Genomic DNA, 25,844 nt, shown 5'->3' with positions numbered 1-25,844 from the left:
CATGTTCCCATCCTACCTAACTAGTTGAGGACAATACAATACAATATAAACCATCCTTTACCATCCTATTCTATAGACATGGGTAACCTTCCTACTCAGGTCGAAGAAGTCAAAGAATTGGGAATTGAATAGTTTACTAACTCTATTTCCCTCAACTGAGAGTACTTTACTTAGTTGGTATCCATTATCCCTGCTGGATTAGGTAGTTAGCAACAGAGAGGCAGAACTTAAAAAAAAATTCTTTTTTAGGTACCTAGGTATATACCCTGGTAGATCCTAGGGTTCCTAGTAACTCTTAAAATTATTTTAGCAAGCATTCATACGTAGAACAACATGATGTACTCCACAGTTCGGCTCACACCGGCTGTAATAAATAAATCGTAATAAGAGCTGATACTATTTAATTTTTTTTTAAAAAAAATTTCCCCTTGAGTACTACGTAGAGAGTCACTACTTAGATAGTGTGTCGTTACAAAGTATCCATAACCGAAGTATGCTACGGTGGCACAGAAGCCCTAAGCCTCGAATGCTTCATGCTCCGGCACTATTCATCGACTACTACGTCAGTACTGCACAACTTGGTAGTCTGGGCAATGAACTATAATCCAGCATTTATAGACTAGAATCGATAGTCTGTGATTAAAAAAAGAGAGAGAGAGAGAATTCATTTTATGGATCTAATGAATAGATCTGTCAAGAAAACTGAAAAAAAAAATCCTTATCAGGAGAGGCGAATAAATGACCAGAACAAAAAAAAAAGAAAAAAGAAAAAAGAAAAAGGGGATGTCCAGTCTTTAGGAGCCATGGGTCGGCCGGATCCTTTTTGCATCGCCTGTGGAGCGCTGATCAGCTTCGAAGAGGTCTTTGGTTACCGCCGATGGAGTGTCGATTTTAAACCCGAGCTTGATAGCAAGAACCCAATGATATGGAGTAGACTTTACCGAGTCAGTAAGTGCGAATTTAATCAATTGTCTTCTTCTTCTTCTTCTTCTTCTTCGTTTTCGTCTTCGATAGATGCCAACGATTGAATGCAGTCTTCAGACCAGAACCATCTTCCCCATATCAATTATCCGGAGTAGGTCGATGGGATACCTTTGCGCAAGAATTCTTAAATGCCCCATGGGAGAGAGATGCGATTCCCGTTGACCTTCCTCAGCTTGATTACCTTAAGGATGGGGGTAAATCCAGCGAAAGAAATCCATGCGGCCAACTTCATCAGTTCGATGAATGAAGACAAAGAACCCCATGGCTACCTCATCCACGCCAGCTGCTGGACGTTGATCGAACAAAGGATTGGCCCACAAGTAGAACAACATCTGGAGCTTTTCCTTCAAGTTCTCCGTATCAGGTGGCAAGAGAATCCATTCGAGTTGAGCCAATACACATAGAAAGACGAGTACAGCGTCACATGGGCTGACCCGAATGACCGGCACAAACTGTTTGAGAAATACCACGGACCTGCAATGATGGGATTTATTAAGGACGAACGGGCTTTCTGCCGCGGGCGCAGTATGTTTATCGCCAAAGATATGTTCCCTATTTGGAATCCCCTGGACATTCCTGCTGTCCACGAGCTTTTCCACCAGAGCGCCGAAGCTCGAGCAAGGGAAAGAGTGAAGCGAAAGACAAGGAAATGGTGCCCTCTCCCGGTACAGCTCCCAATTGAGCACCTGAGAGCCCCAAGTGCTGTATTACCTCCCGAGATCAAGTCTTGCATCCTTGACTATCTCCCCTTCCCATAAGGATTCGAAACGCGCTCTACGCATTTGGGTGGCAGATTCCAGACTCATACTGGCGCTGTCGCTTCCCACGGGAGATCATCTTCGAAATTGAAGATCTGGATCCAACTGTGGAGGTTGACTGGAAGTTTCTCTGCCTGAAGGCGGAGGAGCTCCTAGAGACTTGTCAAAGTCTCCTGAATCGGCACCGGATATTTCGCGTCCTGGAGGGAACGAAGAAATTGTTCTTCGACATGGGGGGGTGATAGGTCTGACGTACGTACGTAGCATGTAATTATTGTAGATATTCGCAAATACAACTTGGCTGTATGAAGAATTAAAATCGCCCAAAACCGCAGTCAAGGCTAAAAGTCATTAGTGAGGCAAAGCAAAGCAAGGAGCGAAAATTGAGTTAGTGAGTGCAGGAGAGAGAAAGATGGCCTACAGTAGTAGTATTGGTGGTCAGTGAGGGAGAGGTGAGCCCTAACCCTAGGAGACTGCTTGGGCTCTTTGTTCCTCCTAGCTGCCTACCTTTGGCTCCTGTCTACTCCCTTTCCCTACTATTATACCTTTTAATCCTCCTCCTCCACTATCAATGCATCCATGGCAGAACGAGATCATAATGGAAATATCCCTTTGAGTAAATTGCCCACCCACTATTCCAAATTCTCCAAGGCATTGCAGTGATCATTATTATTAAGGGGCATATATTACTGATGGAGGAGGCACCTTTCAGTAAGGAATATGGCAAGATAACGAATATAAATAATATAGATAGGGAGCACACCTAGAAAGTAGATAATTTTAAAAAAAATAAAAAAATATATTGTGTAGGAGGTTAGGTACCTAGGTAGGTCTGGCCAAAAGTCCCTGGCATACGTAGACTAGGTATGTTATCTTTAATTAATCGCAAGACCTGTAAGAGTTGTGTGTATTAATGACAGGTTCCTTGGCTATTTATTCCTTGGCTGATTGATCGGGCTTTTTCTATAATTTATTTAGTTGTTTTTCTTCTTTCGTCTAGCTGTGCTTGTCTACTTTTCAGAGATGATTCTTTTTCCAGCTCAAGTTTTTTAGCTTTATGCCTCTGTTACCATTCCTCCATTTGCTGTCAGTAAAGCCGAGGGTTCTACTCCTTAATATTGCCACATATCTACTCGAATCATTACCTCTAAAATACTATAGGATGCTAAAGCCTCCCTACGTGTATAGAAGAAGGCCCATCAGACTGGTTCCTTCAGGCAAAACCAGAAGTCTCCCATTCTTTCTCTCCCCTCTTTCCAAGATAATTAAATAGCATACCGACGACCTTACCTTCCAATTAATTATACGCCCAAGGACGTCCAGTGCCACAGCTTCCGCTCGACCTCAAGCTCTCGTTCATAATCATGCTCCAAAAACGCATGGCGGAATATAATGCCTTCTAACACCGCGTTGCCACGAGTGGTGTACATGTACATGTACATCGCCTTGGTAGAATTCCCAGTACTCGGGCTCAGGCTTGTAGCTAGCCGGCGTGGTGGCATTCATTCATTCATTCAATTCCCAGTCGAGAATCCCACTCAGATATAGATAGATGTCTACGCTTGCTCAAGGAGCAGGTTCTGTTCGTTGCGTGGAAGTCGCGTTTTTGCGGTTATGTATGAAGCAAACATGAAGGGAGGGAGGTATCACGTACGTACGTACACGTAATGTATGTACTGTACATACATACGTACGCCGACTCGCCAACAACCGATCCATGATGTTGATTGATCGTGATCCTCAGTCATAGAGCAAGCAAGAAAGCAAACAAACAAACAGGGGCCATCTCTACCGCTAATTAGCGAACCAACCTGCCAGTTGAGGCGCTTAGCTTAGGGATCGGGATCGAGATCCGATCCGTCCAAGGTCGTCCTGTCCGTCACTGTGGGAGTTCGAGTTGAGTCGAGTCAGTTTGAGGAAGAATAAAAAGCAGGCCGTGTTAGCTAACTTACACCTCGTCGTCAACTCTCTCCAATTCCTGCTTGATAACATAACGCAGACAAGCATTTCTGCATCGCGTTTGGTGTGGTGGGTGCACTGGTCAATTCAATTCTTGAAAAAAATCATCAAGTACTCCGTGCACGCGCAGAAAGGACCGAGTCGACAGACAACGCTCTCGACAAAATGGTTCAAAGTCAGGTGCCAGGTGTTCAGTCGGGGAGAGAGATTGGCTGAGGAGATGAGATGATAAATCACGAGCGCTAGCCTTGGCGGTAGTCATGTGTTCGTAGTGCTAGAGTTTTGGAAAACGACAACACGACTGCGGTGAGAGATCATAATATCCAGATCAGGTTAAAAAACAGACCACGACGGAAGAATCTTATCAGATTCAATTCCTGTTCAATTCTCTAAACCATATCGAGGTAGATGCGTAACTACAGAGATAGCCTGCACACATACAAGGCATACAAGGACAGTGAGCAAGCACACTTTTGAACATCAATGACGTTTATGTAGACTGTTCACTAACCCAAATACGACAGACGACCGACCACAGCTCATAAACTCCGAGGTATCGCGCAGCTAAACAAAACAAAAAAAAAAAAACAAGACTTCATCCAGAACTCGACAAAGGAAACTTTTCGGTCATCTTCAGGTCAAGGTCATCATCATGACTCCCATTATCCACAACCAAATTCATATGTAGTAGATTTCATTCGCGGCCGTCACAGGAAGAGAAATCAAACAAGTTCATCACTGCATCTCATCCATAAATATGCCTCCCAAACATCGGCCATCAATCCCATAACATGCCGCGCGAAGCGGACTCTCCATCTAATACTAACACACGTATTGAATGTTAGACTGCACACCAAGTCTTTCGATCTTGGAAGTATCTTCTAATGGCACTAGAGTGCTAATTAAAGCAACGGCCTCGAGAAGATTTAGATATGTTCATCTCTTTTTTATGAGGGACGTTTTTATGAGGGAATAAGACAAATTTTATCAAGACACTGCTCTTAGAAGGGAAGCTGACTTCGTCGGTGAGCGTCAAGAAGCTTTCGCCGAACCGCTTCACCGCCAGCATAGTTGCTTGCCTTTCGCTTCCGGGTTGGAGTTCTTGGATCGGCATAGCGTGAATGCCGGAACACACTGGCAGCCCGCGAGGGAGAATTGGCCGGCAGGAACTCCCGATGTTGGGGAAGCCGAATCAAGGTCTGATACCGGTTGTGGTTCCGGCGGAAGGCGGTCACGATCCCCTTATCAAGATGGTTCAAGAAACGCTCTGCACTGCTTCCCTGATGTGACTCGTTGCCGCCCCGATTCGGCGTCGGGGTAGCCGCCCCTTGCCCCACAGGAGACGTGGTGAGATCATCCTCAAAGGCTTTCTCAATCTCCCCATCGTCGGATGAGCCATCACCAAAGTCAATGAAGTCGTCCACATTGAGCATGGCCTCAGGGTCATCATCGTCATCGTCTTCGTATGAGCTGTCCCCAGTGAACGTGCGCGAAGGGTAGAACGCTTCAGGAGGACCCATGACCTGACCACCGGGCGTGGCATCATTGCCCAAGGCGGTCATCATGAGATTGGCACCGGAGCTGAGCATCGGGCTCGTTGGGGAAGCAAGAGCATCGGTGTCACTGTCATCAACCAGTTGCATCATGGTCGCACGAGGGCTGTTGGTCGCAGTCCCGCAGAGGCTGTTTGTCGCCGACTCGAGCCAGTCGTGGCGAGACGACGCGTATGCAGGGATGATGACGAGGTGCTTGCCTGTGCAGTCGACAAGAGCCACCGGTTTGTTGGGGTCAGCGATGAAGGTGCCCATTATTGGGCCGCGACGGCGAGGAGCGACAGACTTCCGGCCGTTCGCGTCCCCAGTCGCGGGTAGGGAGGATGTAGAGTCTCGGCGAAGAATAGAGCGTGGATGGGTGATGGTCGCCGGAGGAGGCAGATCTTCGTCCGTGGTTTCACCATCATCGGCTGAAGGAAGTCAGTAAAACGGCGAGAGGATAGGCCCACTTGCAAATACATACTCTCATAGCCACTGGAGCCGTCCGAGATAGCATCTGACTCCACATGATAGATGTTGGCCGGGTGATTGAAATCCAGCTCGCCGAATATATCATCGAACCGCTGGTTCGGACCCAGGCTATCCTGGTCATTCTCGATCATCCGACGAAGAGTCGGGTCGAGACTGTCTTGCTGCAAGAAATCTCCGGGGAGTTCGTCATCAGTCTGGTCACTGTCGGATGAGGAGTCCGAGTCGACTTCTTCAAAATGCACATGCCTCTGCACAGGGGTCTCGACAGCTTCGCTGGTCATGTCAGTCTCGCCAAAGGTGTCCAGTGCGCTATACAGCTGGTCCTCATCCAAGAAGGAAGCGGTAGAGAAAGGGACATGGTCATCCAAGGAGCCCAGGCCCTCCCATTCATCCGCATCGGGGGCATCCGAGAGGATGCTGTCCGTCTTCAGGCGCTCATTTTCGGACTCAACAATCAGCTGCTCTTCAACCTTTTCCACATGCAGGTCTTCATCATCGTCGTCTGTGATATCATCCACAGCGCCATAACTGTCGTCTGAGCTGTCCGAGTCATTATTCTCGGCGCTGCTGTGCTGACCATCGTAGCCGTCGTCATACGACAGCTTCCTCTTCTTTTTTCCATTGGTGAGGGGCGAGGATCCAGCCTTCGACCCCGCCTTACTCCCTCTACTCTTTTTGCTTCCATAAGACGGGGTCGAGTCTGCCGGCTGGTCCTCCTCATCCGCATCGTCATCATCCGAGCTTGGCTCTGAATCGGCCTCATCGTCCTCACTGTCGTCCTGGATGGCAGAGACAGAAGAAACACTGGAGATGGAGGAGATTGAAGGCTTCCTCTTTCTATTTTTATTGAGACCAGCCAAGGTGGCACCTTTTGATCTTCCCGGAGAGCGGTTCAAGCTCTTTGTGCGAGATTTGCCGAGTTGTGCCGTTGCTTCGGATGAGGGAGTGGACTCCGTGGCCAGGTCACGGATGCGGCTCTGTTTTCCCGCATGCTTCGGGGACTGCTTCGGCGACACAGAATTGTTGCTTCGTGGCATTGTGATAGTGGTCAATGTCTTCAATGTCTCTTACAGTGTTGATGCCAAGGAAAGAAATTGAATTGAGTAAAAATTTTCAGTAGCGGGGTAATTCGCGGGGCTAGCCGTCTTGCCCAGAACAGAGGAATAAATGTTCTGCAAGAGATTTAGATGCCCGTCCGTTCTGACGGATCGGTGACAATGAGTATAGAGGTCGACAGCGGAGGAGGGGGGCGGCGTAGCGAGAGAAAGGTGGGGAGGAGGATCAGGGGAAAGACTTCGTTTGTGATGGGATTGCGAAAACACACTCCAGTCTCAAGGGACGTCAAAGTGCTTCTTCCGTGATGGTACTCGGGGGCAATTTCGACGTGCCAATGCAAGCGTCGAAAGAGGAACAGATATCGTCGAGTCGATTGAACTTCTTCGAAGAGCTGTCTGGACTGGGGGAGCATGCCCTGGCATGCTCCCCCAGCAGGGAATTTACAGCTCCACGAACGCCATTTGGCCGTACTTCCTGCTCGACGATATCTGGGATGGGAATGTGCTGCACGTGTCTCTGAAGCGTCAATCGAAGAGGAGCGCGGGGTTGAGATAGAAGATGGCGATGTCTGGTCGAAAATGGAAAAGAGAGGGAGGGAGAGGAGGGAAGAAGAGGAAAAAAACGGCCGTTCTGGTCCTGTATCGCGCCTGCCCAGTATGCCAATTTTTTCTGCAGCAGAGTGGGGGGCGCCGGCGGCCCGCACAGGCGTTCATTCGCCCTCGCAACTCACCGCATCTTCGCCGCCCGTCACACTATGCTGCTTCCTCGATAGCTTCAGCTATCGATCCTACGACAACTACGGGGTACATGCAGATGGAAACAAGCTAATTGCTATTCCTACCAGCCACTGCTTGCTTTAGCTGGTTTATCTTGTTTAGACGCGCTGTTCTGACTTGTCGACTGGACCCTCTTGCAGGATCTGCCCGCTGCCCGAAAGGTGTCCTTTCTGCCAGCGCAGAGGTACATACATACAGAGTACATACGGAGTACTCCGTGCATGTATGGAGTACACCACACAGAGGCTAGGTGCAGCCCATGATGATTCATCGCTTCTTCTACAGTTGCGTGAATACGATCTCGTTCGTTGGTGGATGCGAATGTACTCCGTACAGCAAACAACGAGGGAAGCAAGCACAAGACCAGGTGCTGTTTGGAGCACGCTTGTAAGGGACCCGCCAGGGGCATGCGTCACTCCACCGCAGGTGCCAGCCAACGCCCAAGTTCAAAGTTGCCAACCGCCCCAGTGGCCACTGCACAGCCCGTGCTCTGAGATCGATCCAAACTCTCCGAGTCTGCTTCGAACCACGTTGCTATTCCATTCTTGTTTTTTTTTAGGACGTCTTTTAGAGATTGCTGGGGCAAAATCAAAAAATGGAACACATCCTCGGGCTCCTTGCGTTGATCCATGGTGTCATGTGTGGAATCGGGCTTCCCGATGGAATCGATGATTCATACCAGATCTCTCCCAACCAATCATCATCATATTATTGATTTTCCTCCCAAGATTTCCGTCGCAGCGGATGCAAGACACCCAATTCGACAAGACTAATCGTTGTCATCATCAAACTACTACTGTACAAGCCAGAATCCATAGGCTACAGCTAGGGAGGGGTATTCGTTGTCACTCTACAAGCGACGACTTGTCGATAGTCCTCCGACGAGTCTCTTGAGTCGTTTCATGTGGTTAAGATTTGCCTGCCTGCCGACAGTAACCCGGTTTTAGGCCATCACTCTTACTCATTTTGCCATCCCTGCCCCGCAGACGTCACTGGAGAATGAAAAGAAAAACTTTTCTTTTCTTCCCCTTCTCTTTTTTCCTTCCCCCTATTTTTTCCATTCAATTTCTTCACCATCTCTGAACTCTGAATGGCTGCAATTCTCCTTCCATAGGAAGCAGAAGCACCATCCAAATGGCGTAAATGTGGTGGCGGGTCATTTCCGTCGGTTTCTTTCACCCCTCATTTATGAATATTTTTTCCTTTTTTTTCCCGGTGGTGCTCCGTACGTAATTAATTGATGTTTTTTTTTCTTGTACCAGTGGGGTACATGCATGCATTTTTTTCACTCCGTACCGATGGATCGTCAACCAACCACGAACTCGGCAGACAAACCACCAGTCACGTGTCGCGGCTCACGGTGGGATTGTGCTCCACCAGCAATCCACGGTTCCACCGTCACGGTCATATTGCCAGTTCCAGCCAGGTTTCCAATTCGTTTCAACGTTTCCAAGGAAGTGCCTAAGGGAGTGGCAAGTCCCAATCGTCTAGGTGACACGTTGGCAAGTAACAAACAGGAGGGGCGATTGTCGCCCGACCTGGTTGAGCGATTCGAGCCGATCCCGAGCCTTCGAGCCGAGCCGGGATGCAATCCACTCAGAGCAGGAGGGGAATTTCTTCCATGCTACGTGAGTGAGTCACTACTGACCTTCCTTAGGCTTGAATACTTGATTCCTTCCTACCCGGCCAGCGGCCAGCGGCCAGCCATGTAGGACGGACGGAACCACAGCCCTGGGTCGGTCGATTCTTGAATAGGCATTCACTCCATAGGCAGGTTAGGTAATCGCCCCTCCCCTCTCCCCTCCCGCGGCGGAAATGTACCTATATAGTCTCTCGTCATATGTCGGTGATAGGGAGTTCACGATCTGGCCGTGAAGCCAACAAGCAAGCAACTACCCGAGACGAATCAATAATAATTAGTGAAGGTGATGCAGTATAATAAACCACCGAATATGTGATTTTTGGGGTATAAAAGCCTATCTTCCTGTTCTGTTCTGTTCTGTTCTTCTCCCATCTTTCCTAACCTTATATTCTGGTCGTTAGTCTGCCAATATGAACGAGCACCTTCAGACATTGACATCATAGATCTTTATAATCCAAGGTAATACCTAGGTAGACCAAAAATCAAAATCTGTAAAAACGAAAAAAAAAAAAAGGAAAGAAAAAAAGAAAAAAGGAAAAGATGCACCATCATTCGAATAATCCAATCCAGTGCAGTCATGAGTAAAAAATCACAACATACCAGCAATAGCATCAACACCAACATCGACATCGACATAGACAGCAGCAATTTTTTTTCGTACGTAGATCAGAGTATATGGCAGAAATATTTGATGGACAGAAGATTATTGAAAGCCGAAGAATCCCTCCTTCCTCGTTTATATAACATGCCTCGTATCGAATGGACCCGGCCCCGGCAGCTGTTCACTGGGTGTATCTCCTCAATTCAATCAGGTGCCTGGATATGGACGGATGTCACTACTAATACTGCCCTTCTTTGATGTAGATTTCAAGAAGGAGAAGCGACGACCAGTCCATTTTGTGGTAGAAGTAGTAGTGGTGGTTGTCGCGGTTGTTGGGGCACGACCAGGATCAGTCTTATCATTAATAACGTTATCGTTATCGTTATCTCCTCTTTGTAAAAGGGCTGCCTCCCGTGCTTCCTGGACTCGTTGCACGCCCTCGTGCACATCTCCGATGGAGGCACCCTTGGGCGCGGTCGTGTTCAGCGTCTCTGTGGCGCGGATCTGCTCGTCGTACGCTGCGTTCTTCTTGGTGATTTCTGCCTCTGTGACGAGACGCTCGTTCTCGAGACGGACTTCCCGCCCGCGCTTGTGGCAGTACCAGAGGACGAGGAGGACGACTAGGAGGGACATGTTAGTGAATTGTGCAGACAGGTAGAGAGGAGACGGGACGAGACTACGATATATATATAAGAGAGAGAGAGCTTACTGAACAATGCCAAAGACCACAGCACGTTCATGCTCACGACGGCCGGGAAGCGGGCTCGCAAGAAACCGATAATAGACCGCAGCACGCCCACCACGGCAGTCGGCGTCCCTACGAGCTCCTTTAAACTGAGGGAATTGAGGCCCAGCTTCTTTGCCGCCGCTGACGCTGCCGCCTTTCCTGCATTCTCCGCATCAAGCCCGCTCTGCGAAGCCTTCTCTCCCGCGACGGCCAGGAGTTCCGGCGCCAACATCTCCGTTAATCGCTCCGGTAGCTGCTCCACCAGCTTCTTCAGGAAGCTCGGCAGGTGACCAAAGGCGTCCCGCAGTTGCTTGTCGCCGTTGGTCAGCAGCGACTCGAGATCACGGTATGCGGTCGGTACTCCGGTCACCAGGTCCTTGAAGATCAGCTTGAACTTGTGCAGCAATTCCTGCGTCTCGGCGCTGATGGAGAAGACCCGATTGTTCTCTGCGGCCAGATTCAGCCGTTCCAGAATCGCGGTCATGTCCTCCAGTTCTTGTTGCTGCTCTTGCGCACTGATGGGCTGGCCTTGGGGGGTTTTGGACTTTGTCACAATTTCTGTGAGGCTGGCTGCTGTTTCTTTTTGATCCTACACATTGTACCCGAGGTAAGCATGTATACACAAAAGAATCAGAAGGAGGGATACCTTCTTCTTGGTCACTGTACTACTCGGCCTCATCCAGCTCCACGGTCTCGACTTCTTCTTTTTGCTGGCCGATTTAGAGGATATTAGACTTTCTGCGCCTTCGGGGCTCTTCGCCTTGACGTCCTCAACATTATTGTTGCTTTCATCCGTCGCATCTGCTGGAAGCTCCTTATCGATCTCCTCTGTAGGCGACAACGGAAGTGGAATGTTCTGAGCTCCATCCATCAAAGCAATCTGCGGGTCCTTCCGTACTTGCGGGGTCTCCTGAGGGAGGTCAGTCTGTGCTGAGGCTGAAGGATTCGATGTGACCCGTTGCAGGAATGCCTCATCCTCTTCCGTCAAGACCGGGGCTGGCGACTTCTGCCAGGGGTTCACTTTGGATGTGATGTAGTTGACGTATTTCAGCGCCATACTGCAAAGAGTTGTCCAGAAACTTAGAGTATGGAAGATTACTGAATAGACTTCGAGATCATAGGTTCTCTGGAAGTGAGAGAAGAAAGTGGTACAGTATGGTTATGGTCGGTTCATGGGTACATGTATTTTGAATCAAGGGATATGACACTGAGCGAAACAATAAGAAAAAAAATCGTCTCACAAGCAAGACAAGGAAAAGTAACTCTCTACTGCTCTATCTAGAAAGAATGTCAATTGTTGTGGGACTACATTGTAGTACAGCGGGCGTAGCATCAATGCAATCGTCCGGGGTCCTGCGATGATATCAACTCTTCCACTTCCCCGGCATGCCAGCACAAGCATGTGACGAGTGACGACACAAGGACGGGGGAGCGACAGTGGTTGGCCGCTGGACATTAGCATGGTCCACAGCTTGGACAGCCACAGCAAGGGTAGTAAGCCACATCCACATCGAACATGCACAGCCACATATCTGCAGGGCACTAACCAATCGAGGGACGATCTCTGATTCCCGATCTTTGATTGGTTAATTAGGGATACCTAAATTGAGTTTATCGACCTTGGCCTATGAGGTCCACTATCGGTGAACTTGTCCCTTCCTCTTATGGATTGTGCGTGGGAACCTCCATGATAACAGAAGAGAGTAATCGGTTATCAACTCTCGTGGGCTACGCATCATGTGTAGGTATGCATGTAGTTATTGCCATATTTACTATGACGAGTTTCGCTGCCTGTCTTTGCGTGTGTCCCTTGTCATGTGAAAGAGATTTTTCTTGTGGATGAACTGCCTGTGAGCCGTATGTGACCAGATACAAGCGGCTATTATAAATAACAAGACCATTTTTTGAGCATATACTCTAGGGCAGACGGTCACAGATGAGGAGAGATATGGACTCGAAGTCTTGTGTCAACTGAAAATAATTCTCCAAACCTACTAATAAAAGCTAAACTACTTTTACCTATTTCCCCTATATTTACCTTTCTAATCTAATAATTTTCTGATGTTTTTTTTTTAGTGTTCCTTTCTATGATAAAAATTCCTACTATATTCCTTGTTTCTTTGATCAGATTATTTGCTAAAATAGGTATTAATGTGGCTATATAAAGCTCCTCATTTCTCGATCGTTTAGGTAGAAAATCAGATGCTCCGTTGGTTCCTGAAGACTGATTAGTAAGATCCGAGTCTTTTGACACCTTGGTATGCAGGTATATTCTCTAGGACCCTCAAGGAGTTGACGCAATCAAATATGCCGTGGGAAACGCTGAGTATCTTACTGCTGTCACGAATATTTCACTTTCTTCTCACAATGGCCAAAAAGAGATAATTGTGATTCCATCAACCCCATCATAGCAGACAGAGATCTCCCGAGTAGGGATCAAAAAACAGTTTCAACCGATATTCCCACAAGTCATCTAGAAAGGAAAAGGCAGCATGGGGAGAGCAGGAAGGCCGGCTGAGTGACCAACTCCTGACGGCTTTCTACCTTTTGGAGTTATGCGGAAGAAGAAATAGTCGATGACCTGCCATGCATGATGGTCAGGCATCATTAGCGTTAAGCCAAGATACCACTCACATATAACAATCAAACTTTTAGACTCTTCTCAAGCTTTGCCAACAGTCTGTTTTCCTTGTCATTCTTTCTGTTGCTGTCTTTGTTGCTGGCTTCTCCTGGGCATGCTAGTGATATACCGTTACTGAAGCCTGGTCAACTCATCTCAGATTCTTCCTACTCATCTAACCCTCACTCACCCTTAAATTTCACCTCTACTATCACATTATACCTCTGGTTCTTCGTTGAGGGTTGCGGTCCATCCCGATTGTGCCTGTGATATAATGTTCTGAAGGTAGTGATATTCTGGTGATCTCCCGATGTAGGTATTTAGTTCTGTGATAGTTCTTGCATGCACTATATTACATCGCTGACTTAATCAACGAGATTCAGGATGGCAAGTGACACAGGTGAAGAAGATGTGACTAAGCATCACCCGCAAACTCCACGGGTTAGTTTGTCAGTCATGGCAGAAGCCCTGCGGCATCCAAAGCTGGATATACCCTATTTTTCGCACGAACCTCTGGACCCATGCCTCTACGCTGGCAGTAAGTGTGCCCATCCTCTCGGCAGCTGGGCGTCCTGTTGTCCCTGAGAAACCTCTCGGGAGTTTGCCAGTGCGTGAACAAATGCACTCGTCAACCTCTGACAACGTCTACATCTGGGGAAGCATTGTGACAGTCACTCCCTGACTTCCAGTTCTGACATCGCTTCACAGATCTCAGTAAGCCTGTGGAAGCCGCGCCGGAGAACTCGCAACTCAAAGAAATCCTGCAAGAAGGCCGTCAAGAAGACTCCAGCTCAGAATCAGATGACACAGAGATACTCGAGCAGGTAAGTATACGATCTCCTTCTTCTCTGAGCTCACGAATGACAATTTAAACACGTAGAACATCGACATTTCTCTAGGCAGAGTCACCCAAAAACAGACTCTTCATCACACGGCTATCGAAGAAGAAGACGACGCCGGTGAGAGTTCTTCCAAAAAGATCAAACTCGAGGGCGGCCGTCCTGTTGTCAGCAAAAAGATTTCGGCTTTCGACGAGATGGACTCCGATGATGAGTTGCTCTACAATCTCAAACTCGCCAAGTGGTCCGAGAAAGAGATCCATTCTCGCTTTGTTGCCGAAGGCCGCACTGGCTATAGCCAGAAAACCATCGGCACTCGATTCACCCGCATGAAGCGCCTCTTCGCCAAGGACCTCGACCGCCGCCTTGAGAGTGGAGAGACTGACTGGCACGCCGATGATGTAAGTTCGTAGCAGCATCCCTAAGATTCTATTCTTGTTCGCGGAAACAAACCAATGCTTACCATTTCGCGTATTCCAGGATGTGGCACTTCTGAAATCCATCGACGAAGCGGACACCGAGATCAAGAAGATGAAGGAGGATCTGGAAAAGAATAAATGGGAACGCGTTGCGCAGCACATTCGAGAGCACATCCCGGTCGCTAACTATTCTGGTGACGCTTGCAAGAAGCGATTCAAGGCACTTGCGGAGGGCACTGCCAGCGAGCCACTTGAGCTTCGTAAAAAGCCTGACGCGCAAACGTTGAGGAATATTCGAATGCGTCAAGCGCAGATGGCCCGCATCCGCGCACTTGAGCACGGGAAAAATCCTGAATATGCATTTTCATCGGTGATGAGAGACGACCATCACGGCCATGTGTAACGTCTATGAAATAATCTAATACTGGGGGGGAGCGCCGGTGGTAGAATGCCTATAGTGGTGTTTTCCTAGTTAAATCTCTCCCACTGGCTGCCTTGCTGTTCTCCATGCTTTATTAATAGTGCTTCGGAAGCTTGTCGGGTGGTCCGCTGCGCAGGGCAAATGATCCACTCAACCCTAGCAAGCCATTAACATCTATCTGCAATAGCAGGGGCCTCGAATATCAGCTGCCAATTGCATCCCTCTCCTACCTCTATCAACCTGGCTATCATTGCATCGCCACAAACCCCCCAGCACACGATGCTGGACCCTGTCTGGGGGATCATGTGACTGCGGCTGCCTACCTTGTACAGCAGCTGCAGTATATCAGGCATCATCCCGCTGGCGTCGTCCCTCTTTCTTCTTCTTTTCTTTCCTCACGCTTCGGAGAGTCGACCGATAGTCAACGCGCGTGGTTTCCAAAATCGCGTGCGCAGAGTCTCCCAGGATTTGTTTCTTCCGGCTTCGGGCATTGCGAAGAATCATATCCTGCAGAGGCTTCCAAGGCTCCCAACCCATGCTACGTGCATGATCAAGCAGCGTCACCCCCAATTGCCCGGTTAACCCGCACGCTCTTTTCATTTATCAGGGTTCTTCTGCCGCTCTTTCACCTTCATACTGTCTCACTCGTTAGATCTTCGACAATTCTTATCTCACTTCGACTACGGCAGCCATGTTCAAACGCTCTTTTGCTTCAAAGGATCGGGTTGGTAAGACCGTAAAACCTTCCAAGAAGACCTACCGTGAGCATGCGAAGGTGAAAATGCAGGAGTCGCTGGATAGTCCGCCAGTGGGAAGGTATGTATCAGACATTGGTTCGTGATGAGATCCTGCTGACCACCTTTTTGCTCCTACAGCCCTCTCACCAGCCCCATAGTCACCTTGGTTGTGGGTCATGAGCGGCGTCTTTTTGCTGCTCACGAGGATGTCCTGTCGCGTTCCCCCTTCTTCGAAGCTGCGCTGAAGGGTCAATTCCTGGAAGCCGGTACGAAGCAGGTGGACCTGCCTGACGAGTAGGTTGCAGTATCTTATGTTACCATTGAAGCAAGACTGATTTAAGATCAGAGAACCAGAGATACTTTCCTGTGTCCTCGAGTTCTTGTACAAGGGTGATTACTTCCCCCGCCTGCTACACAGCAAGCGCCACAACTCTTGGGAACTCGAGAACGCCCAGGATGTTTATAAAACCGGTGGCCGCGGATCCAGCGAGGCCACAATGTTTCATTCTGGCGTGGGAGGTGAACTCCTCCGGGACACTGTTGTCTACTGCGCCGCCGAGAAGTACGGCTTGGAGGAACTCAAACGCCTTTCTCTTCGGAAGCAAGGCCTTCAGAGTGGGATCCCAGTCGACGTGATCTTGCGATCCGCTCGGTATGCGTACGACCACACGCCGGACACGGAATCGCGGCTCCGCGCTCATTACCTAGCTCTGATCATCAGAAGTCGTAAGACTTTCAAGAGGAGCGGAACCATGCAGATGGAGATGGAGATTGGTGGCAAATTGTTTTTCGATCTGTTTGTGGCCATGAGCAACCATATCGATGACCTCGTGGAGATCAGGTAAGTGGCGCTGTTTCTCTTGTTCTCTGCTGACGTTTTCATTTCTGTCCCGTCCAACCATCACGGGCACTTACTCTTCAATAGCAACAGCCGGTCACCCAAAGTCATCTAAAGTATAGTTGCATCGGAAGCTCAACGGATCGAGCGACTCGGATCTGTATATCAACACGGGGAATGGGTCTCAAACCCAGAATGGCAGGATGACTGAGAAGACCCGAGCTAGTTTGCTTTATCGGCGAAACAACTCTTTTTCTTTCGAGGTTGGCCGCCAATTTTTGGTTTCAGAGAGAAAACCACCCTACTTCATTTTAATTTTGGACTAACCCTCCGCTCCTTGTCGCACGGTAATTTGCTGACTCCTGTCTGCTGGTGTCCTCTGAGAGGACCAATCCAAGTCTGCGACGTCTTTCGTAACGAGTCTGTTTTGGTTATCTAGATTGGTTTCCGCCTCCGCGCGCCTTGACGTGGTGTCGTTGTATGATACTGCTGCGAGAGCCTCGTGATGATCGGGCACAATAGGAATTGAGAGATTCGGCCACCTCAATGCCTTTTTACCAGTAGACTTGTAGCTGAGTCCTCTTCAACTGAAGAGAAGAGGTTGTACTTTTTGTCCACGAAGTCAAGTATCTCTTTGGACGAAACTGTTGATTACCTTCCCCTTTATATTGGGGTTTCGACCAAGCAAATTATAGAGCCTGCTACTCATAGGTCAGGTCCGCCAAATTGTCTAACAGCCTTCCAATGCAAATTTCAATCTTCTTTTATTGCCATTTCTGCAAGTCGGTGGATGTGACATTCAGACTTTGGTTTCGCTTTATTGGAACAGTCACTGACCACTCTTTGGGGATTTTTCCCTTTGCGTATAGTTCTGAATGTCATTACCACCTTACTCCCATTTCGTTTCGTTTTGATACCTCGTATCAGGTGACTCTATCCTGCTGAGTATCCGGCCTTGGAGATTGTACAAATCTGAGCTTCGATCCTTTCACACAAACACCATTTCAAATCCTCACAAATTCGCCCTGACCATCTTTCTCGAACATCGCCAGCATGCAAATCAGATTGACCAAGGGTCTGAAACCCATTGACCGGTCCCAGGACCTCCAACCAGGACAGAGCTTCATCGTGCACTACAACAACCCAGCATCGGCAATCGAAAAGACCTCTGGCTAGGCATTATCATTCCGGAATCCATGGCGCCTCCGATGCTGCTTTCTAGACGGCATTGAAACGCCAAGCCTCTGCCTGGTGAATGGAACGTACCTGTTGAGAATCGTGCTTATGGGGTGTATCTTCCGGGGAGGAACGGGTAGTGAGTGAAGCATATATATATATATCTTCCCCTTCCCCCTCTTCCCCCGGGCAGCGTAGCAATGTCTAACGGCTATCAGCCAATGGCTAGAAAAGAAGAATCTGTTCCAGATCGAAACATCTCCGCCGGATATTCTCGCCAATTCGACGCGCGACGATTCAAAGCTCTTTCTTGACCTGCACAGGCTGGCCAAGCGGAATCGAGATGCCGATTTCTAGTTCAGAATGGCTGCGGAGGAGCGCAGGGTTAAAGGCTCATTGGGGAGAAAGCCCTTTTTGGTTTTACCTCCGCCGAAGAAGAGTGATGAAAATGGTGGCGAGGACAAACCCCGGAATGGAAACGAAGATCCCGCTCAATCCGTATCTAGCGAGGAGGAAAATGGGACAACGGCTGGATCTGAAGCATCAGGGATCGAAGCTGGCGAAGGACCCCCTGGGTCGGAGGTGCCTGGCGACAAAACCAGCGTGGATGGCCATTCGTCCAGTTCTTGCGGAGACGATCTACTCGATATCTACGTCGGGTCTGGAACCGATCAAGCGATCTTCCAATTGATCCGCAAGGCAGCTTCCAAGAGCGCCGTGCTTCTGCATCACCTGCGTGAAGGGAACCCGTCGTTCGTGATGCATCCCGATCTGTACAGGATGCCGGCGTCTGCATTCGAGCCCATCCACTCGTTCCTCGCGACGAGTGACTACGGCCCCAAACTCATTGTTGTCAACGAGAAAATCAAAGCAGGAGAAGACCACAGTATTCTGGGCGACCAGTTCAGCTTTGGGCTCAAGTACGAGCTCGAGCGCATCAGCTCCGCCGCAGAGCTCCACGAGCAGATCCTCCGTCTGGGCCGGATATACATCTCCGCCAAGGTCTTCGAGCTGACGACGATGCAGGTCCTGACGCTGTGGAAGCTGCAAGCAGCGTGGAACTCGTACTCCGGTATCCCCCAGCTGATGTATTTTCTGCAGACTGTGCAATTCGTCTTCGAGAAGACCAAACGCTGTCCGGATTCGCTCGTCCAGGGCACCTCCCGCGAACCGATGCAGAGATGGGCGGCCGGCTTCCTGGTGGACTTGATGGACTTGTTCTTCCGTGCGTACCCGGAGGAATTCTGGAAGGTTTTGAAGGGGAATCCTGCGCTGCAGGCTGCGGTGTTTGAACGACGGGCCACCAGTCTGGCGAAGCATTCAACAGTCGGATATACATTTTCTTCGTGTAAGTCATGATGTTCTTGACGAGCGTGGAGTTTTGGTTTTTATCTGGTATGGTATGCGCATAAGCTTGAGTTTTCTTCATGGAATTAACCATATAGTAATCACATCATGGATTGGGTTATCTTGCATTAGGTGATGGCACCGTATCTACATATGTGCAGTGCCTAGGATCTATAATTAGCGCTCTGCTTCGTCCAGTTTTTACTAGCAGAGTAAAATCAAAGAAGAAAAAAAAAGGACGCTACAAGTTTCGAAATCTGCCAATGAAGCTTAGATGTGTTTCTCACAAACAATAATAACAATCTTCTCAGAATACGTATCTTTTGTTCCTGCTGACATTGCTCGTGGCTTATCGTTTTAGCTGGTTGCCAAAGCGGGAGATCGACTGGAGCCCTCCGCCGCGTACCCGCGGAGCAAAGCGAACTGTATGGCCTTGCTGGCCTCTTCCGACTCGACCTGCAAGACACCTCTGCTCATTTATCTGCGCTGACAACCACATCAACTCTTATAGCGCGACACGAGGGACTCTCTTAGTGCGCGCATGAGATTCTCCAGAAGGGTCTAATTTTTTTTTCTTTCCCCCCCTTCTCATCCAATTCTCGTGACGTTGACCGATCGATCGATCAATACCAAATCAGCACGCATCATATCCACCCACCAACGTCACCTCACACCATGCTGTCCTCTCTCGCGCCAAATCTGTCCAATGCGCGCCAGACCATTGCCCAGGTGCTGAACTTCGCCCTGGTCCTCTCCACCGCGTTCATGCTCTGGAAGGCGCTCTCCGTCGCGACCAACTCGTCGTCGCCCATCGTGGTCGTGCTGTCGGGGTCGATGGAGCCTGCGTTCCAGCGGGGGGATCTGCTGTTCCTGTGGAACCGGAGTCCCAGGGTGGAAGTTGGGGAGATCGTCGTCTACAATGTCAAGGGGAAGGATATTCCGATTGTGCATCGGGTTGTGCGGTCGTTTACGGAGGAGGATCCGAGGATGATGGTGAAGAAGGCTGGGTGAGTGATATTCGTATCGGTAGATGTTTGGAGGTGGATGCTATGGTGTATCTAGTTCCACTACATCGTGCCAACGAATGGTCTTGCTTCTGGACGAGAATCTGGCTAATGTCTGCCTGTCTAGCACTTCTCCTACAACCATCTCCTCCGAGCCCTCCGAAAAGCTGCTTACCAAAGGCGACAACAACGTTGCCGATGACACGGAGCTCTACGCGCGAGGACAGGACTATCTCGACCGCAAGGAGGACATCGTCGGCAGTGTAAGGGGGTATATCCCGGCGGTGGGCTATGTCACCATCTTGCTGAGCGAGTATCCGTGGTTAAAGACCGTGCTATTGGGGTTGATGGGGTTGATGGTGCTGTTGCAACGGGAATAATACTGTATGTATGTAGGTATGGGAGGGAAAAGAATATTCAATTAGCATGGAGCTATTTTTCTCTTATTTCTTTTTTCTTTTTCGTTTCGGCATCCTTGATTTCTACGTAACTGCCAACCTGATAAGCACGCGAGCCTCTCTTGGTACGGCAAGTTCCGCCGCGGGACACCCGCCCTGCAAGGCACTCTGTCTGGAGTCGATGACTATGACATCTGAGACATTTCACCGAAAGTCAGGGACTAGCATACTCATGACCGAGGCACGTTGACCTTCAATTATTTCATTCAATTTGATTCCCAACTCCCATCTGCCGCTAGTTTCTATTTTTACTCCTTGTATACACTCCCGAGGTCCGTACGGAGTAGTCCGTACCTGCTCCGCGCCCGGCCGCGCTTGTCTCAATCACCGCCTTGCGGCCCGCCCGCAACTACTACTTACTCCTCCGTACTCCGCCGTTTAATTAAATCATCAATCATATCCATACCCATACCCCGCCATCGACAGACAGATCAGATTCAACTTTCGTTTCAACTCTCGCTTTTTCAACACTCATTTGAGGCAAGACACAATGGGCAGTCAGAAGCGGATTGCGAAGGTATTACCTTGCTACATTACACGTGCACGTACTGCGTGCATGCACGTGGTCTCTCTCTCATCGGGAATAAATGACAATGACAATGACAATATCTACAGAGATGGCTAATTTCGGATATCTACCAGGAACTCAGCGAGCTCGTCGAATCGCCCCCGGCTGGAATCACCGTCGAACTGGCCAATGAGTCGGATCTGTACGCTTGGAAGGTGTACATGAAGGGTCCGGAGGATTCACCGTATCAGGTATGTCATACATAACTACGGGTCATTTGACCTATGCGTAGCCATACATCCGTTTCCTTCTACAGCTTGAATTGAGCTGTCATGCAAAGCAACTTGCTAACGCACGAGTTGATGCTCCCAGGGCGGCACCTTCGTGATCAACCTCACCCTTCCCAAAGAATACCCTTTTAAACCTCCGACCGTCTCCTTCCAGACAAAGATCTACCATCCAAACGTCTCCAACGACGACAAAGGCAGCATGTGTCTCGGGATGCTGAAATCGGACGAGTGGAAGCCCAGCTCGCGGATCGCGGCGGTCCTGGAGTTCGCGCGGCAGCTCCTCGCGGAGCCGATGCCGGATGACGCGGTCGAGGGCCGCATCGCGGAGCAATACAAGAATGATCGGAAGAGATATGAGGAGGTTGCGAGGGATTGGACGAGGAGATATGCGACGAACAGGGGGAAGAATCAATGAGTAGCCCTTCCCGACCGAAAATTATCCCTGCAAAAGACAGGAAGAAAGGACAGCAGCATCGCCCGACAAAATCGACTTATTCTTGAACGAACGACAGGTACGAAGTGGGTAGGATAGGGCATGTAGCCTTCAAGAAAGGCGAGGATGACACACGCATACGCCGGTGACATTATATCATGGTTTCATTCATCCAGTCAATCATTCCTGTTCTCTGTTCTATTCTATTCTATTCTATATCATATCCACCATTGCCATTGCAAGAAGGGAAGAAAGGGCGGACGGGCGGAAGGAAGGCGTTTGTTTGTCGTTTGTTTCTGTGTTTGTCTGTTTCTTGGTCTGTTGATTCGATCAGGAAGGAGTTTTCTCTTTTAGTTCTATATTGGAATGCATTAATTAATTAATACTACACAAAACACAGACAGAAAAAAAAAGCTGTTCTGTTCTGTTGACTGGGCAAGGCAAGGCAAAGCAAGGCAAGAAGGCGTATTAATTGTCTCAGGGCTATCAGCTTGTTTTTACTGTGCTCTTTCTTCCTCTTCTGAATTCTGCATCATCTGCATCTGCATACAAAGGTAGTGAAGTTATTTGACAATGCAATGCAACAATGCAACAATCAATATTCTGATCACCCCTCACACACTCATGCACGTCAGCAGTGTCAGCACCGCCGCCAACTAACACATCTGAACTGACAGTGATAAGACAGGATTGTCACGGCTCACCCAATTGGGAGCATTCAATTAGGTAAGTCGCCTAGTAGTTGCCAGGCCTAGGGCTAGACCCCTCGGCTACTACCTAAGTAAAAAGACCAGGATGCGAAGCCATGAGGCTTCGCACTGCTCTCACTTATATGCTTCTTGCCACACCGTTACAGATAAGACAAGACAAGGGGGCCTTGTAGCCAAGATAACTACCTAGCTACCTATCCTAGCTAGGTAGTTGTCTTAGTTGTCTTACTTGTCTTGGCCAACGAATTCTAAACTGACGTGAGGCAGTCAGTCACTCACTTGACGACTATTTATTTAACTTGGCTACAACCCTCAGGTTCTGTTTGTTTGTTGCCTAGACGTGCTACCCGTGACACCTTGCGGTGTTCTCGGCATGGTATCTAATCTATTGCATATCAAAACACACACTAAGGATGAAACCCTACATACACTGCAAGAATATCACATGACGCCGAACGCCCACCTTGCCGTTTTGTCTATATAAACCGAAAGACGAAATCAATCTTTTGACGCAAACGTTGGCAGGACGCTGCCGTTTTGCTTGCCAGAGTTCGATGACTCTTTCCCCCACGTGCGAGCGAACCTCTCGAATGCATCGGTTGCAGTGCCAAAGTAGGGCTCGACTTTGACGGCCCACAGTCGCACGACGACTAATAAAAAGGCAAAGAAGAAGGGCAGGATCAAGCACAGCGTCAAGCGACTGGGCACTGGGATGAGGGACTCCGGATCCGGCGTCCCATCCTCCAGCAGGTCCGGTTTGAATGTCAGAGACGCGGGCAGGAAAAGCATATAAGCCATGACAGACCGCATCAACGGCCCGTGAAGCAGATAGAGCGGATAGCTGATGCCCCCCAGCCACAGCAGATAGCGATTCGAAAGCGCATTGCGCATCGAGGGCGAAAAGAGAATCGAGAAGCAGAGGATCTGCGCTCCAATCCCGGTCCAGAAGCGCCCAAACATGGGATTGGGCGGAAAGATCACCAGACCAATTTGCCATAGCTGTCTCGACCAAGCGGCCTGCTCATAGAACGAGTCGGGGAACGAACATAGGTAGAGACCCAAAATCGCAAACAGATATGGAATCACGTTGGCGATAGTTGACTTCGGCTTCGATCGAGGGATCAATGACAATTCAGCCAAGATCATTCCGGCAAACACGTTGATTCCGACAATCGCTGGATTCACGTCAACGCACGATCAACACGCTATCATCGGAGACTCCCTACCGTCACCCACCGCCCAGCACCACATGTAAAGCACCACCTCCGCGCAGAGTCGGAACCTTGGCGTCGTGTTGACGGTGGCAAGGAGCGTGGTAAACACATACAACGACCCCTTGAACAGATTCAACAACGCCCATTGCGGCTGGTCGTATGCATTCGACCCGTAGACCCAGGTCGAAATCAACTGGCGGATCAGATCGTCGATGGCACGACCCCAGGAGGCACTCGGCCGCGGACTCGTCGTTCTTATCCAATATGCATCCGTTCGAGCCGCCAACTCAAAGGCGCCCAATTGGCAGAAGAACCAGGCAATAATCGTGACCGCCGTGGCAGGAAACACCAATCGACCCGTTCTCCTGAACGTGCTGGTGGCCAAGGAGTTGAGCGCATCGTTGACCGCTCCGACCCGGGCCAATTGAACAGCCTTGAGGGAATTGACAAACCCCAGCAGCACGAAAAAGACCGCAACCCATGCTTGTCCCTGGCCTACCAAGCGGAGGAACGGACGCTGAAAAAGGGCGCTGGGGCCATTCTCGGACAGTGCCGGGGGCACAACGTATCGAGCGAAGCAGAGGGTGACGTGACTGGAGACGACGAAAATTGACGCAATCCCGCGGAGGCCCTATGGGGAGAAAATCTGTCAGTCCAGCAGACAACTTGCAGGGATCGTGTTCTGACGTACGTCGGCCCAGCTGCTGTCTCGGACGCGGGTGGGCTTCTTGGGGTCAGCCAGAAGCCTGCTGACGGTGAAGCCGACCATGGCGGCCAAAAATGATGACAACTACGAAGACAAATGAAATCTACTATATAAGATGGTCATTCAGAGAGAGACGGACGGAAGAGAAAGACAGACGAAGCAGGACTAAAAAAAGAAACGAAAGGAATGAAAGCAGGGGAGGCATGCGAAAGGCGATCCCCACAGCATCGGCCCGCGAAGGAAAGGGCGGTCGCGACACAGCTGGGCAAGGAAAGGAAGGGATGGATGGGAGAGGAGAGCGAAGAGAGAAAGGGATGCAGGGCAGGGTGTAACTTTAAACAACCCCAGAAAGGAGGAGGCGGCGGCGGCGGCGTAGCGTTTGTTTCTCCATATCAATTCCAATGGCTAATTTACCTAATCTACGGAGTAGGTATACGGAGTACGGAGTAGTACTAGCATCACCGTGCTTGCCAATAATAATAATTCACACGCATCCAGAAGCAAGCGGTGGTGGGGAAAAATGACCGCGACGCTTCAGATTGCAACGAGGCGAGCAGCGGAACCCCCAGATGCGGCGGACGATCTGGAAGTTCAGACGAATCAATCAGCAGAGCTAGGTGGGGCCTGTTGAACCGTCCTGAAGAGGGAGTCTGAGGGACCGGCGTGTCGCGCGTCTGATTCACATTCTTGACCCGACCAAGGCTTTAATTAATCGTCAAAATTGACCCTGCGTCGGGGGGGGATAGGGTTGTACGGAGTACTGGGGATGATTTTGCAGCCAACAGGAACGGCCAGCCCATGCCTCGGTTCGACGGGAAGTTTGCTCCGGCATCCGTAAGGAAACAAATCCCACGAATAATGGCCACGTTGGTCATTACTCCGGAGTATTTAGAACAAGCTTGAAGCCACTCCTGTGAAGAAAGCTTGGTTCTGCTTTACTCACGTAATGGAGAGCCAAGAGCACTACGGTAAAGGAGGGAGCATACAGTAAGGTTCTTAGGAACTTCGAGATGAACTAATAAGGAGTACGGAGTACTCCGTACGGAGTAGTTATTCTATTATCAACAACCTATTTTTAGACTATCTTAATTTCCTGTGTACGGAGTACTCCGTACGGAGTAGTTATTCTATTATCAACAACCTATTTTTAGACTATCTTAATTTCCTGTGTACGGAGTACTCTATGTTAGGAAAGAGACTTATCCCTGCCAAGTCTGGGTATTGTAATAATTGGCAATCCTAATGAGACTACTCCGTATAGACCCAATAATAATAAAAATAGGTTATAAGGGACCTGATCGCTGAATATTAAGTATAATAGCCTAAATCTATCAAGATATTGTTCAAAATCTACAAAGCTTACTCCTGCCTTCTGGATACTGCCATTCTAATAATAAGGTGAGCCAAGGAAGGTAGGGAGGTAAGTCAGCTGATCCACTCACCTCCCGAAGGTAATTTGCTTACCCAGGTTTATTTAATTCTCACCCCATACTAATCATTCCTTGATACTTATCTAGTTATTTAGCACTCTCCAACCAAGCCTTTACGACCGACGGCCAAGCTTGATGCTTTCGATCACGGGGTCTTTAAGGCTAGG

At 49.3% G+C, this 25,844-nt stretch overlaps 8 protein-coding genes across 8 annotated transcripts; 5 read left to right on the top strand and 3 right to left on the bottom strand.

Moving 5' to 3' along the window:
* Positions 1 to 803: 803 nt before the first annotated feature.
* On the top strand, positions 804 to 1,231 carry VTN77DRAFT_8180 (uncharacterized protein; the record flags this gene model as incomplete). Its single annotated transcript, XM_069424650.1, has 2 exons — positions 804 to 948; positions 1,035 to 1,231. 2 exons carry the CDS (start codon positions 804 to 806, stop codon positions 1,229 to 1,231), a joined length of 342 nt encoding a protein of 113 aa, XP_069280942.1.
* Positions 1,232 to 4,702: 3,471 nt separating this feature from the next.
* VTN77DRAFT_8179 (uncharacterized protein) lies at positions 4,703 to 6,762 on the bottom strand (the record flags this gene model as incomplete). The annotated part of the gene is made up of 2 exons (XM_069424648.1): positions 4,703 to 5,664; positions 5,718 to 6,762. The coding sequence occupies 2 exons, from the start codon at positions 6,760 to 6,762 to the stop codon at positions 4,703 to 4,705; spliced, it is 2,007 nt and encodes a 668-aa protein (XP_069280941.1).
* Positions 6,763 to 10,007: 3,245 nt separating this feature from the next.
* VTN77DRAFT_8178 (uncharacterized protein) lies at positions 10,008 to 11,584 on the bottom strand (the record flags this gene model as incomplete). Its single annotated transcript, XM_069424647.1, has 3 exons — positions 10,008 to 10,420; positions 10,510 to 11,116; positions 11,174 to 11,584. 3 exons carry the CDS (start codon positions 11,582 to 11,584, stop codon positions 10,008 to 10,010), a joined length of 1,431 nt encoding a protein of 476 aa, XP_069280940.1.
* A 3,933-nt stretch (positions 11,585 to 15,517) lies between these two features.
* On the top strand, positions 15,518 to 16,516 carry VTN77DRAFT_8177 (uncharacterized protein; the record flags this gene model as incomplete). Its single annotated transcript, XM_069424646.1, has 4 exons — positions 15,518 to 15,642; positions 15,702 to 15,857; positions 15,910 to 16,404; positions 16,489 to 16,516. The coding sequence occupies 4 exons, from the start codon at positions 15,518 to 15,520 to the stop codon at positions 16,514 to 16,516; spliced, it is 804 nt and encodes a 267-aa protein (XP_069280939.1).
* A 1,424-nt stretch (positions 16,517 to 17,940) lies between these two features.
* On the top strand, positions 17,941 to 18,936 carry VTN77DRAFT_8176 (uncharacterized protein; the record flags this gene model as incomplete). The annotated part of the gene is made up of 1 exon (XM_069424645.1): positions 17,941 to 18,936. The coding sequence occupies one exon, from the start codon at positions 17,941 to 17,943 to the stop codon at positions 18,934 to 18,936; it is 996 nt and encodes a 331-aa protein (XP_069280938.1).
* A 663-nt stretch (positions 18,937 to 19,599) lies between these two features.
* Positions 19,600 to 20,308, top strand: VTN77DRAFT_8175 (uncharacterized protein; the record flags this gene model as incomplete). The annotated part of the gene is made up of 2 exons (XM_069424644.1): positions 19,600 to 19,931; positions 20,056 to 20,308. 2 exons carry the CDS (start codon positions 19,600 to 19,602, stop codon positions 20,306 to 20,308), a joined length of 585 nt encoding a protein of 194 aa, XP_069280937.1.
* A 568-nt stretch (positions 20,309 to 20,876) lies between these two features.
* On the top strand, positions 20,877 to 21,599 carry VTN77DRAFT_8174 (uncharacterized protein; the record flags this gene model as incomplete). Its single annotated transcript, XM_069424643.1, has 3 exons — positions 20,877 to 20,903; positions 21,029 to 21,145; positions 21,267 to 21,599. The coding sequence occupies 3 exons, from the start codon at positions 20,877 to 20,879 to the stop codon at positions 21,597 to 21,599; spliced, it is 477 nt and encodes a 158-aa protein (XP_069280936.1).
* A 1,226-nt stretch (positions 21,600 to 22,825) lies between these two features.
* VTN77DRAFT_8173 (uncharacterized protein) lies at positions 22,826 to 24,310 on the bottom strand (the record flags this gene model as incomplete). The annotated part of the gene is made up of 3 exons (XM_069424642.1): positions 22,826 to 23,502; positions 23,554 to 24,172; positions 24,233 to 24,310. The coding sequence occupies 3 exons, from the start codon at positions 24,308 to 24,310 to the stop codon at positions 22,826 to 22,828; spliced, it is 1,374 nt and encodes a 457-aa protein (XP_069280935.1).
* Positions 24,311 to 25,844: the final 1,534 nt, after the last annotated feature.

This window comes from Rasamsonia byssochlamydoides, assembly GCF_041956645.1.
Source record: "Rasamsonia byssochlamydoides strain NRRL 3658 unplaced genomic scaffold VTN77scaffold_7, whole genome shotgun sequence".
In the NCBI taxonomy this organism is placed as follows: Eukaryota; Fungi; Ascomycota; class Eurotiomycetes; order Eurotiales; family Trichocomaceae; genus Rasamsonia; species Rasamsonia byssochlamydoides.
This window is presented reverse-complemented; position numbering and strand designations above follow the sequence as displayed.